General features: G+C 44.6%; 1 protein-coding gene across 1 annotated transcript in view; it reads left to right on the forward strand.

Annotated features, from left to right (window-relative positions):
- Nucleotides 1-14,201, forward strand: part of clns1a (chloride channel, nucleotide-sensitive, 1A) — a 44,730-nt gene that overhangs the window by 8,342 nt on the left and 22,187 nt on the right. The window contains exons 2-4 of the mRNA XM_080197671.1: nt 4,868-5,004; nt 6,726-6,845; nt 12,079-12,204. Of these exons, the coding sequence (XP_080053797.1) occupies nt 4,868-5,004; nt 6,726-6,845; nt 12,079-12,204 (383 nt within the window). The remainder of the gene's footprint in view (nt 1-4,867; nt 5,005-6,725; nt 6,846-12,078; nt 12,205-14,201) is intronic.

Below are 14,201 nucleotides of genomic sequence, written 5' to 3' on the forward strand. Positions count from 1 at the left end.
AGAGATTTGAAAGTCTTGTGTCTTGGTGACCAGAAGTGGGTCTGGTGTGCAGAGTATAAACTTGCTGTTGCACACCGTGTCACTTGTTTTTGACCAGTGTCCACTGTTTTCAGATATGTATTCGTTTAGTTTTGCAATTGAAATTATAAGATGTTTCCTTGTTAAACCAATTTCTATAGGTGGCACAGTGATTAGCACTGCTGCCTCACAGGGGCAGGAACTCGGGTTAAATTCCAGCCTTGGGTAATTGTATGTGTGGAATCTGCACATCCTCACTGTACTTGCATGGGTTTCCTCCGGGTGCTCCGGTTTCTTCCCACAGTCCAAAGATGTGCAGGTTAGGTGGATTGGTCATGCTACATTGTCCCTTTGTATCCCGGGATGTGCAAGCTGAGGGGGGGGAGGTGGTGTTAAACTTGGTGAATGCGAGGTTATGGGTATAGAGTCGGGGAGAGGGCCTGGGTAAGACACTGTCTCAGGAGAGACCGTGCAGACTATGGGCTGAATGGCATTTTGCACTGCAGGGATTCTATGATGCCTTTTAGCCAACCAGCCAGCAGTTGACAGGAATATGGACTGATTTCTCTTTTCTCCTCTTTCTTTGTCTAGTTGAAGTACTGATCCACCAGCTAGGGGACAAAACTACCACGATCTTGCTCTGTGTGGCTCATAAGCTTGCCGAGTATTTATCCCCTGATCAATCCAGGCAGCTCAGCCAGTACAGTTTCTTGCTCCATAACATTGTGATTTTTGCTCCTTTAGGTATTTATCCATCTCTGTTCAGAAGCTGCTATTGAACCTGTGTCCTCAACTGCATTTGGCTGTGCACTCTAAATGCTAACCGTTCATCCCATGAAATAGTCTTTCCTCGTGTCACCTCTGATTCTTTTCCTAGTCATCTTAGACATAAAGCCTCTGGTTTTTGGTGGGTGGAAGTGGTTTCCTGATTGACTCTGTATTCTAAACTCTTAATGATTGTAAATGTTGTGATCTGAACCTCCCCTTAACCACCACAACTTTAACAAGGACAACCCCAGCTTCTCCAGCCCAACCACGTAACTAATCCCTCTTTGCAACCATTCTAGTAAAAGCTTTTCTGTGACCGCTCTTGAACCTCCGCATCCCAAAGTACAAAAACCATCGTCACTGGGATTGAAACGCTTGCATTGCTGGATGGTGACCTGTTGTCAGCAACTCTCCATCAATGGCTTGAAATCAATAGCACAGTGTGACTTAATGAAATCGAAACTCTTGCAACATCCGCATTCATGACAAAATATGGACATTGTATATGTTACCAAGGACTTCTATAAAAGGAACATGATGTAGAGCAGCTAATGCACGATCATGCTGGATAGTTGAAAAGGGTGAGAGAGAAGATTCAGTCAGGACGCTGGGTTGTGAGGTCTTTGCAGACCGAGTGGAACCTACGCTTTTTCTTTTTGTCGCACCTTCGATCCTATATTATTGGTCCATTTTGAATGATATGTTGAATGTCGTAAGTGCGGAAACTGAGAGATACAACTGCCCGTTAGCATAAAGCAAGCTGCCGCAAACAGCAATTTGCTTTTCAACATCATCTGTTTTTGTGACATTGTTCGCGGCCAGGTTAATAGAACATAGAACATTACAGCGCAGAACAGGCCCTTCGGCCCACGATGTTGCGCCGACCAGTTACAAAACAATGACCCACTAATCTAAACCAATCCCTTCTCGTCCATAAACCTATCCACGGATCTCTTAAACGCCCCCAAACTAGGCGCATTTACAACTGCAGCAGGCAGGGCATTCCAATCCCTCACCACCCTCTGGGTAAAGAACCTACCCCTGACATCCGTCCTATAACTACCACCCCTTAATTTAAAGCCATGCCCCCTCGTGCTAGATTTCTCCATCAGAGGAAAAAGGCTATTACTATCCACCCTATCTAAACCTCTAATCATCTTATATGTTTCAATAAGATCCCCTCTTGGCTGCCTTCTTTCCAGCGAAAACAACCCCAAATCCCTCAGCCTCTCCTCACAGGACCTCCCCTCCATACCAGGCAACATCCTGGTAAACCTCCTCTGCACCCTCTCCAAAGCCTCCACATCCTTCCTATAATGTGGGGACCAGAACTGCACACAGTACTCCAAGTGCGGCCGCACCAGAGTTGTGTACAGTTGCAACATGACGCTGCGACTCCTAAATTCAATCCCCCTACCAATAAACGCCAAGACACCGTATGCCTTCTTAACAACCTTATCTACTTGACTCCCAACTTTCAGGGATCTATGTACACATACACCTAGATCCCTCTGCTCATCCACACTATTCAAAGTCCTCCCGTTAGCCCTATACTCGACACATCTGTTATTCCTACCAAAGTGAATTACCTCACACTTCTCCGCATTAAACTCCATCCGCCACCTCTCGGCCCAGCTCTGCAACCTGTCTAAGTCTTCCTGCAAACTATGACACCCTTCATCACTATCTACCACACCTCCGACTTTGGTGTCATCAGCAAACTTACTAATCCACCCAACTATACCCTCATCCAGATCATTAATAAAAATTACAAACAGCAGTGGCCCCAAAACAGATCCCTGAGGCACACCACTCGAAACCGAACTCCATGATGAATATTTACCATCAACCACCACCCTCTGTCTCCTATCCGCTAGCCAATTCCTGATCCAATTCCCTAGATCACCCCCAATCCCATACATCTGCATTTTCTGCAGAAGCCTACCATGGTGAACCTTATCAAACGCCTTACTAAAATCCATATACACCACGTCCACTGCCTTACCCCCATCCACCTCTTTGGTCACTTTCTCAAAAAACTCAATAAGGTTAGTGGGACTAACTCCCTTACTCTTACACAGATGGGGCCTCAGTTTAACGGCTCATGCAAATTGCAGCACCTCTGACAGTGCGGCACTCTCTCCCCACTGCACTGGAATGCCAGCCTAGATTTTCTGTTCAAGCCCTGAGTGAGACTTGAACTCTCAACCTTCTGACTCAGAGTGAAGGGTGCTACCCTGGGTGATAAATGTGCGTTCTGTTTAATTTCACTGGTTTTAATTTGATTTGATCCGTTTGCCAAGAAGGGGCTGGGAAGTGACCAATTTAAAATGCAAGTATTGGTGGACCAGGAGCTAATTGAAACAGGTTCTCCTGACCATCCTCCCAATTTACACCCTATATAAGCTTATGTTCACCCCAAACTGAACCAGAGGCTTCATGCCTAAGGTGACTAGGAAAAGAATCAGAGATGACATGACAAAAGGCTATTTCACTGGATGAATGGTTAGCATTTAGAATGCACAGCCGAATGGAGTTATCCTAAAATAATCAGAAATGAAAACGGAAAATACTGGAACAAGATCTGACAGCATCTGTGGAGAGAATACAGCTAGGCTGTGACAAAGGGTCATCCAGACTGGAAACATTGGCTCTATTCTCTCTCCACACGTGCTGTCAGACCTGTTGAGATTTTCTGTTTATGTTCGTATCCTAACTTGTATCCAGTCCTCTCTTCATCCCTGTGCCCAATGAAGTTTATTGACTCTGTCCCGTCCTTGTTTTCAATTCCCCCATCCACCACCGTCCTGACCTCGCTTTTCCTTTCCCTTTGAAAGACATCTGAGATGTCTGTGTTCCTTCAATTCTGCTGGCAATTGTGCATTGCTGACTTTATTCACCACGTCATTGTGTCTTTAGCTGTGCGACTCCTAAGCTGTGCAGTTATTGGGGTGGCATGATGGTAGGGATAGCATAGTGGCACAGTGGTTAGCATTGCTGCCTCACAGTGCCATGGACCCAGGTTCGATGCCTGGCTTGGGTCACTGTCTGTGCAGAGTCTGCATGTTCTCCCTGTTTCTGTGTGGATTTCTTCCGGGTGCTCCCGTTTCATCCTACAGTCCAAAAGACATGCTGGTTAGATGCATTGGCCGTGCTAAATTCTCCCTCTGTGTGCCCAAACAGGCACTGAGTGTGGCAACTAGGGGATTTTCACAGTAACTTCATTGCGGTGTTAATGTAAGCCTACCTGTGACACTAATAAATAAACTTTAAAACTTATAAACCTTACCTGCCAAAACCTCTTCATCTTCATTTATCTGTCTCATCCTTTAGTATGTTCCTTTAAACCTATCTGTAACCAAGCTTTTGGCCACGTGTCCTAATGTTGATTCCTTTGTCAGTTTATCTCCTGATTACATTTTTCTGAAGGAACTTAAGTAAGGTGTTTTACTGCATTAAGTATGCAATTAAAGAAAAGTTGTTGATATTACAGTCTTCCACCATGGATGGAATGGAACACCATGGATGTTCCAGTCCTCTGGAACCTGTAGCAAAAAGGAGCATTAAAGAGGTCCTTTCTAATATGATTCATAAGAGGCAGAATACCGATAGATTGAGCACAATAGTGCAATTATCTGTGTGTGCCTTGTAATATGTCTGCACAATATTTTCCTGGTTGTGGGTTTTTGCATGCCTCTGTAATTGTACAGACTGTGGAGCATGTAGCGAGTATATGTTTTTGTAAGTGTTACCTTGTAGGGATTAATTGGCCCTATGGGAAAAATTACTGATGTTCCATTCTCATGTTTCCACAGAGTGTGATCCCAAAAACATTGGTTATAGGCTTGTAATAAAGATAGAATTCGATTGACCATATCAGTGTAAACACCAGCACTTGATTTTGAACATTTTGCTAGTTTCTCTCTGAGGGAAAGTTTGCTTCTTGTATTTGCTGTCCACTTTTTAGCTGATTACCTGTGATGTAGGATAACCTTAGAAACAGCAAGGACCATATTTCAAGATTATTTTTTTAAAACTGTCTGCCAGCCTTCTCAAAGTTTTACCTTGTTCTGATTTTCAGCCGACTGTCTTGGTTTGATGGATCTGGAATGGGATTCTCCTTGGAATATCCGACCATCAGTTTACATGCCGTGTCCCGAGATGCCACTGTTTATCCACAGGAGCACTTGTATGTGATGGTGAATGCCAAGCTAGGAGGTGAGGCTTGTGTCCTTTCATTTTTTTTAAACTGGGGAGTTAAGTGAGGTGGGGGTGTGGGGGTCCTGTTTTGCCTACTTCCCCTTGGCTCTCGAAAGCATTTGCCATTTATGGAGTTTAGTGGCAGTATTCCGGTACCTGCAGCAAGTAGATTTACCACACTGTTCGACTGAGGACATCAAAGCTTATGTCACTCATCTGTCCCCCTGCTATCCAATCATTTCATAGCATAGCTCATGCAGGGAAAGGCCTTCAGTCTATCTAGCCCAACAGTGTCCAATCTCTGTTTCTATGCTGACATGTGATTATTGAACTCCGTAACAATCTGACTCCTGAAATGCAAGCAGCTTGGTTTCATTCAAGTTCATTTCGCTCACTTGTTCAATGATCCCGATAGAATCTAATGAGCCTGGAGGACTATTCTTGACATTAGTACCTTACTGGTGAGTAAATTCTAAATCAGATAATCCAATACAGGATCTGTTAGCATTAGAACGCGAGTGTCAGCTGTGACTCAGCGGTAGCTCTCTTGCCTGCAGGTGAGAACATTGTGTTCAAGTCCATCTTCACAGAATAAGTAAGCAAATTATCACATAGTTGGATATTCTGTAATTCAGGTGAGGCATTAAACCGAGCACCTCCTGCCCTTTATCATGTCACATTTTTCAGAGGATGTGGCTGTCACTAGTAAGGCCAGCATTTATTGTCCATCCCTAATTGCCCTCGAGCTTACTAGACCATCTTAGAGTGCAGCTAAAATAAGTAATCTGCATTGCTGTGGCTCTGAAGTCACATGTAGGCCAGACCAGATAAGGTTGGCAGATTTCCTTCCCTAAAGAGCATTAGTGAACCAGAACTGCTGTTTGTGGGGAAATGCTATGTGCAAACTGGCTGCCAAGTTTACCACTTTGCAACAGTGACTGTATGTTAGAAGTGATTCATTGACTGGAAAACACTTGGAGACATCAAGGCATCTTGAGCTCATGAAAGGAGCTATATCAAATCTTTCTTTGCAGTTCCATGATATGTATCCTAAGAGCAACAAAGATTGGGAAGGCGATGGCAAATTGGTATTATCGCTGGATTGTTAATCCAGAAATTTAGCTAATGTTCTGGGGACCCGCGTTCAAATCCCAGTACAGCAGATTATGCAATTTGAATTCAATAAAAAAACAATCTGGAATTAAAAATCTATGATGTTCGTGAAACCATTGTCAATTCTCAGAAAAACCCACCTGGTTCACTGATGTCCTTTAGGGAAGGAAATCTGCCTTCTTTACCCGGTCTGACCTACATGTGACTCCAGAGCCACAGCAATACGGCTGGCTCTCAGCTGCCCTCCAAGGGCAACTAGGGATGAGGAATAAATACTAGCCAGCCTCTGGCGCCCATGTCCTATGAGTGAATAGAAAAAAATGTGGGCAGCCCTGATGGAACTTGACCATCACAACAACACCTTTTATTTGCTGGCTAAACGTATTTACAAAAAAAAAGAAGCAGAAGCTAGAGTTAATGTTTCAGGTCGATAACCTTGCGCGGTTCTGACGAAAGGTCATCAACCTAAAGCATTAACCTTACCTTCCTCTCTTCACAGATGGTGCCTGGCCTGCTGAGTGGATTCCAGCTTTTTCTATTTGACTTTTTATTTTTTGGTTTTTAAAACAAATACTGCTCGACAGTGATACTTTTGCTGAAATAACAATGCTATCTTTGCATACAAGCCGAGGAATGTAAAGAAACAAATATGGATGAAAAGGTCCCTGATGGAGAGGAGGGGGAGGATGACGATGACAGTGATCCAATCACAGAAGTTCGATTTGTGCCAGTGGATAAAACAGCCTGTGAGTACCAGTTTGTCTACAGTCCTAGCAGGACATCCATTCCTTGTGTCAGTCACTTTATGTGGAGGAGACGTCCAGAATGTGAACCAGCTCTCCCCACCTCTGCCCTACTGTTGTGATCAGCTTGGCCTTTAACTTTTCCAATATGCATTTGTGAGTCATGTTGACTGTTTTAAATACCTTTAGCCAATTGTGTCTCTACTTGCTCTTTAATGGAGAAACTAATCACTCTATCATCCTTTCTCCTGAAGAACTGTACCTCTGCTTTACATTTCAATTTCATTTTCCTTAAAAGATGCTGTGGTATCTGCCTTAATGAGACACAGCAGCAAAGCATTCTGTCCTTCAATCTTCCACTTAAAATTCCCGTTCATCCTTCTTGCCTGGGGCTACCATTTTAAATTGATGTCTGCTGGCTCCAGAGCCAGACAGAGCAATCTTCATGGGTTCACTACATTAAGACATTTTTTTAAAGTAATAAGAAACTATTACAAAGAAATTGGATTTACTGAGCTCCTTTCATATACTGGGGTCATCCCAAAGAATTTCATGGGCAATTAAATAGTTTTAAAGTGTACTGATGGTCCTTAACTTGGCAGAGGCAGCAGCCAGTTTGTGCACAGCACTAGTTTCACAAAGCACAGTGAGCTAAATAACCAGGTAATCTGCCTCCGGGTATTGTTAAAGGGATAAAGGGCAACACCCTCTGATCTTTTAATAATGCTGTGGATCTTTTAAACTCATGTGAGAGGGCAGGCAGAACCACTGTTGAATCACCTCGTCCAAAATGACAGCACCTCTGACAGTGACATACTTTCTCAGTACTGCACTGGAAAGGTGGGATTTCCCAGCCGCGCTCGCCCCAAAACTGGAAAATCGCGCCCAAAGTCAACAGATCTTTGCATGGACTGTTCCCCCCAACCTGCTACGATTCCTGTGGTGGGCGAGATGGGAAAATTTTCCCTCAAGTGTCAGCCTGGATTAGTCTTTGGAGTAGGACTTGAACCCACGACCTTCTACCCCGACAGCAAGAATGCTGCCCACTGAGCTGCAGTTTCGTGGAGTGTAGTGAGGTGTTGTCTCAGTGACTGAAGTTTCTCCTGATAACTATGGTCTCCCATTCCAGGCGTCATCCTGTGGGTTTTATGCTAATTGGTGGAGCTCTCTAGCTGTATGTAATCAGGATCATGGCTGCTGGCCCGACTTGACTGCAGCTTTAGCTCTGAGCAGCACATCGTCTGGGACAATAGAATTGCCTTAGTATTCCAGAGGGAACACCGAGAGGATTGCACATCAGAGCCCGCTGGGCATTTTATGTTGGCTGACAAAAAAAAAATTCTGTACTGTTCTCACAGAGCGTGAATAACTGTGAGACTACTGAAGCAGTGAAACCACTTCTCGAATTCTCTGCAGGGCTATTGGAAAATAAAACTTCATTAACACAGAGGTTTTTATGTTTGCAGTTCACTTCCAGAGATTAACTTTTTATTTCATCCAACTATTAAGGTACAGATCAGAAAGCCTGATGTAATGATGCTCGACTAGATCCCAACAGTTTTTCTGTTTTGGCATTAGAACATAGAATATTACAGTGCAGTACAGGCCCTTCGGCCCTCAATGTTTCGCTGACCTGTGAAACCGATCTAAAGCCCATCTAACCTACACTATTCCAATATCATCCATATGTTTATCCAATGACCATTTAAATGCCTTTAATGTTGGGGAGTCCACTACTGTCGCAGGCTGGGTATTCCACGCCCTTACTACTCTGAGTAAAGAATTTACCTCTGACATCTGTCCTATTTCTATCATCCCTCAATTTAAACCGCTTGGGCTAGCCATCTCCATCCAAGGAAAAAGGCTTTCACTATCCACCCTACCTAATCGTCTGATTATCTTATATGCCTCTAAGTCACCTCTTAACCAACTTCTGTCTAATGAAAACAGCTTCAAGTCCCTCAGCTTTTCCTCATAAGACCTTCCCACCATGCCAGGCAACTTCCTGGCAGATCTCCTCTGCACCCTTTCCAATGCTTCCACGTCCTTCCTATAATGCGGCGACCAGAACTGTGTGCAATACTCCAAGTGCGACAGCACCAGAGTTTTGTACAGCTGCAACATGACCTCATGGCTCCGAAACTCAATCCCTCTACCAATAAAAGCTAACACACCGTGCACCTTCTTAACCCTATCAACATGGGTGCCAACTTTCAGGGATCTACGTACATGGACACCAAGACCTCTCTGCTCATCCACATTACCAAGTATCTTACCATTAGTCCCGTATTCTGTATTCCTGTTACTCCTTCCAAAGTGAATCACTTCACACTTTTATGTATTAAACTCCATTTGCCACCCGTCAGCCTAATGCGTGAGGATAAGATATTTCACTCCTGGTATGATTCTATTGAAACGCTAGGGAGCTTTTATCAAAACAAATTTTATTTAACAATACAGTTTAACTATAACGAATTAGCTCAACTTTTACAAATTTAAATCTTTAACATGACAAGATATGCTTCTTAAGAACATAAGAACATAAGAAATAGGAGCAGGAGTAGGCCATCTAGCCCTTCGAGCCTGCCCCGCCATTCAATAAGATCATGGCTGATCTGTTGTGGCTCAGTTCCACTTTCCCGCCCTCTCCCCATAACCCTTAATCCCCTCTCTTATCAAGAACCCATCAACCCGCTTCTTAAAAATATTTAGCGAGGCAGCCTCCACCACTTCAACGGGCAGAGAATTCCAGAGATTCACCACCCTTTGAGTGAAGAAGTTCCTCCTCAACTCCGTTCTAAACCGCCTCCCCTTTATCTTGAGGCTGTGCCCCCTAGTCCTACTGTCTTTTTTGAGCGGGAAGAGTCTCTCCACCTCTATCCTATCCATCCCATTCATCATCTTATACGTCTCAATGAGATCTCCCCTCATTCTTCTAAACTCTAACGAGTACAAGCCTAGTTTATTCAGCCTCTCCTCATAGCTCAATCCCCTCAACTCCGGTATCAGCCTAGTAAACCTCCTCTGCACTCCCTCCAGGGCCAAAATATCCTTGCGCAGGTGCGGCGCCCAAAACTGCACACAGTACTCCAGCTGCGGCCTCTTAACTGCTAACCTATCTCTATTAGTTCCAATTCAAGCAATATTCCTCATATAGATTTAAACTCCTCTTCAGAATCAGTTATCAACACGCAGGCTTGGCAGTCCTTGAGCCTCCAGAACACCTCTGGAGAGAGAGCCCTATTTTCCCCTAGCAGGTCCCAAACAGCCTCTAGCGAGACAGAGACATCTCTTGCCTCTTTCAGAACCCAGCCTACTTTTCCCTGGATAAAAGCAAATTACTGCGGATTCTGGAATCTGAAACCAAAAGAGAAAATGCTGGAAAATCTCAGCAGGTCTGGCAGCATCTGTAAGGAGAGAAAAGAGCTGTTGTTTCGAGTCCAGATGACATTTTGTCAAAGCTAAAAGACATAAAAAGTAGGAGATATTTATACTGCAGGGGAGGGAATGAAAGATTAGTCATAGCCGCAGAAACCAGAGAAAAGACTGCTAATGGCTGTCCACAGAGAGAATAAAGGGTGTGAATGGCCAAACGGCAGAGAAGCTGTAAGTTGTGACAGATGGAGATGTTTTGGAAGGGGGAATGGGACAGAGGTAGAATGTAGAAAAGGGAAAGCGGGGGAGAAAAGATAAGGGTAAGGGAAAGGCAAATCAGCCCTCTTTGTTTTCATTCTATTCTTTTTTACTTAATTTATTACTGTTTTCTATCTTTTATTTCTTTATGGTCTTTATTCATTTTTCTTCCCTCCCCCACCATACTCTTTCCTTCTCCCTACTTCATCCCCTTTTCCTTACGTTTTCTCCCCCACACTTCCCCTTTTCTACATCGTACCTCTTTTCTACATTTTCTCCCCCTCCTTCTCCCCCTCCTTCTCCCCCTCCTCCTTCTCCCCCTCCTCCTTCTCCCCCTCCTCCTTCTCCCCCTCCTCCTTCTCCCCCTCCTCCTTCTCCCCCTCCTCCTTCTCCCCCTCCTCCTTCTCCCCCTCCTCCTTCTCCTCCTCCTCCTCCTTCTCCTCCTCCTCCTTCTCCTCCTCCTCCTTCCCCACATCTCCATCTATCACCACTTACAGCTTCTCTGCCATTTGGCCATTCATACTTTTTATTCTGTCTGTGAACAGCTATTAGCAGTCTTTTCCCCTGGTTTCTGTGGCTATGACTCATCTTTTTTTCTCTCTCTCTCTCTCTCTCTCTCTCTCTCTCTCTCACACTCCCCCCCAGCAGTACAAATATCTCCCACTTTCTGTGCCTTTTAGCTTTGACAAAGGATCATCTGGACTCAATGTCAGCTCTTTTCTCAACTTACAGATGCTGCCAGATCTGCTGAGGTTTTCCAACGTTTTCTGTTTTGGCTTGCTTTTTCCTGTAAGCTGAGCTTCTCCCCTTAAGCACATGATTCTCTCAATCAACGTAAGCAAAATCCTACTCTAAAACCCGGGGGGGAAACGGAATAAACAAAAATGCATTGACTCAGATTAAAACAAACACATCCCCAACTAAAGTCAGTCATCAGCCTGCATCCTCAGCATGTGAGCTGCCTGGTGCCCAGACAAATTAGCACCGTGTGAAACAGAGCTGAATTTTAAACATACCCCTCAAAGGAAACATGATATAAATACACTTCTTAAAAGCACAGTATCATATCACAACTCGTATACATTACCAACCTGCCCTTCCCCACCTCGCCCTTCAGGAATCTGTTAGACTTTGAGTGCAGGATGAGTGAATCCAGTGAAACTGATAACTTGAACGAGCCATTAAACCACATCCTGTCGCCCATCACTATTGAAGTAGTCAGGGGGTTCCGGGCAGCATTTATCCATTAACTCACATTGCCAAAGCATTATCTGGTCAGTGTAGGCAGGAGTTTGCTGTGTGTAAATTGGCAACCGTGCTTCCTGCGTTTTGGCAGTAACTAACGTGCAGTGACTCAAGGTAAAGAACAAAAAAAAGTACAGCACAGGAACAGGCCTCTAAGCCGATCATTAGACTAGAGCCTTAATGCTCATTTGGAGAGCCAGTGCAGACACAGTGGGCTGAATGGCCTCCTTCTGCACTGTAACGATTCAGTGACTGTAGATCAAAAATACCCTATTGGCTGTAAAGCTCTTTGAAATGTCCTGAGGTGGTGAAAGGCACTATATAAATGCAAGCTTTTTCTTTAACTGTTCCTTCACAGTGGAGCCGATGTTCACGGCAATGTGTGACTGCCAGGCCCTGCACCCTGACCCAGATGACACTGACTCAGAGAATGATTTTGAGGAGGATGATGAGGAGGGAGAGGAATATGATGTGGAAGCACATGGTTAGTAAGATCTTTTTCCAGTCAATTCTACACATAATAGCTATTTCAACAAAAAATAAAAACTATAATTTTCACTGCTTTGTAATTTTCCTGCATTTAAAAACCAAAAGCCTGTGAGGGCGCTCCGAACGCTGTATTACGGAAACCTCTGTGTGATTTGGACCTTCGTTCACTGAAGCTTTTGAAAAGATTCTGCTGTTGACCTTTGGATACAGAATGTGACTTGTCCCATCACAGCATCCATGTTGTAGCCCACATTGTGTATTGTGGCAGTGAACTTCACCAAGCGTGTATTGATTTGATTTGATTTATTGTTGTCTCATGTATTAGTATACGGTGAAAAGTGCTGTTTTTTGCGTGCTGTACAGACAGGGCATACTGTTCATGGAGTACAGAGGGGAGAAGGAAAGGAGAGGGTGCAGAATGTAGTGTTCCAGTCATAGTTAGGGTGTAGAGAAAGATCAACTTAATGCAAGGAAGGTCCATTCAAAAGTCTGATGACAGCAAGGAAGAAACGCTTCTTGAGTCGGTAGGTACGTGACCTCAGACTTTTGTACCTTTTTCTTGACGGAAGAATGTGGAAGAGAGAATGTCCGGGATATGTGGGGTCCTTAATTTTGCTGGCTGCTTTTCCAAGGCAACGGGAAGAATAGACAGAGTTGATGGCTGGGAGATGGTTGGAGGTAGTTCTGGAATTACTTCCAAAGCATATGATTGCCCACTCTGTCACTGTCAGCAATGGTCCAGTGGACTAGCCCTCTCACCCTTCATAGAATCCTGCAGTGCAGAAGTAGGCCATTCAGCCCATCAAGTCTGCACCCACCACAATCCCACCTATCCACATAACCCCATGCATTTACCCCAGCTAGTCCCCCTGACACTAGGGCAATTTAGCATGGCCAGTCTACCAAAGTCGCACATCTTTGGCGTGTGGGAGGAAACCAGAGCACCTGGAAGAAACCCACACAGACATGGGGAGAACATGCAAACCCCACACAGTGACCCAAGCCAGGAATTGAAACTGGGTCCCTGGCACTGAGAGGCAACAGTGCGAACTCAAGTTCAAGTTGCAAATTGTGTAAATCGATTGACACGTTTCCTCTGCTATGACAGTAGTTGCAATTCAGAAATCCTTCGTTGTCTGTAAACTGTTCTGTAAATGCAAGGTTTATTGTCTGGTGCATTGTGCCCATTATCCTGTTTTGGGTGTAGTGGCGATTTCTGCCCATAGTGTTTTGGTGAAGTTAAAGCCAGCCATGTGCAATGGGACAAGAACAAAGGTGTTGGTTACAATGTACCTTCCCAGTCCAGCTTCTGAGAAATAAGTATTTTTTTGATGTGGACTATTTTCTGTGGTGCCTCAATCGACTTTGTGTAAGGATTAAGGTTTGGAGAAAGTTCCCATCTGATGGGTTTGTTAATTGGACCTCCTCAGTGAGTAAGGCGTCTCTGAATATTCTGGACACGATGGTTCCAGATTCTGGTGTTCTGTCTGTGTTGAGTGAGCTGAATCATAGAATCTCTACAGTGCAGAAGGAGGCCATTTGGCCCATCGAGTTTGCACCGACCACAATCCCACCCAGGCCCTATCTCCAAAATCCCATGCACTTACCCTAGCTGGTCCCCCTCGCGCTAAGGGACAATTTAGCATGGCCAGTCCACCTAATCTGCACATCTTTGGGCTGTGGCTGGAAACCAGAGCACCCAGAGGAAACGCACGCAGACACGGGGAGAACATGCAAACTCCACACAGACGGTGATCCAAGCCGGGAATCGAACCCGGATCCCTAATGATGTGAGGTAGCGGTGCTAACCACTGTGCCACCGTGCTGGCCTCTGCTGGGGAGGCAGGCTAACTGCAATTTCAAAATGGCACTGAGGCTTGGTGACTTCTTCTGAGCTGTCCTCAGTCTAACCTCCCATTCTACTTTTTACTCTTTCTGTGCTTTTAAAAATGTACTCTGACTCTTTTAAATTCCCTAACAATGCTACTACAT

This window comes from Carcharhinus amblyrhynchos, chromosome 10 (genome assembly GCF_965287045.1).
Source record: "Carcharhinus amblyrhynchos chromosome 10, sCarAmb.v2.hapA, whole genome shotgun sequence".
Classification (NCBI taxonomy): domain Eukaryota; kingdom Metazoa; phylum Chordata; class Chondrichthyes; order Carcharhiniformes; family Carcharhinidae; genus Carcharhinus; species Carcharhinus amblyrhynchos.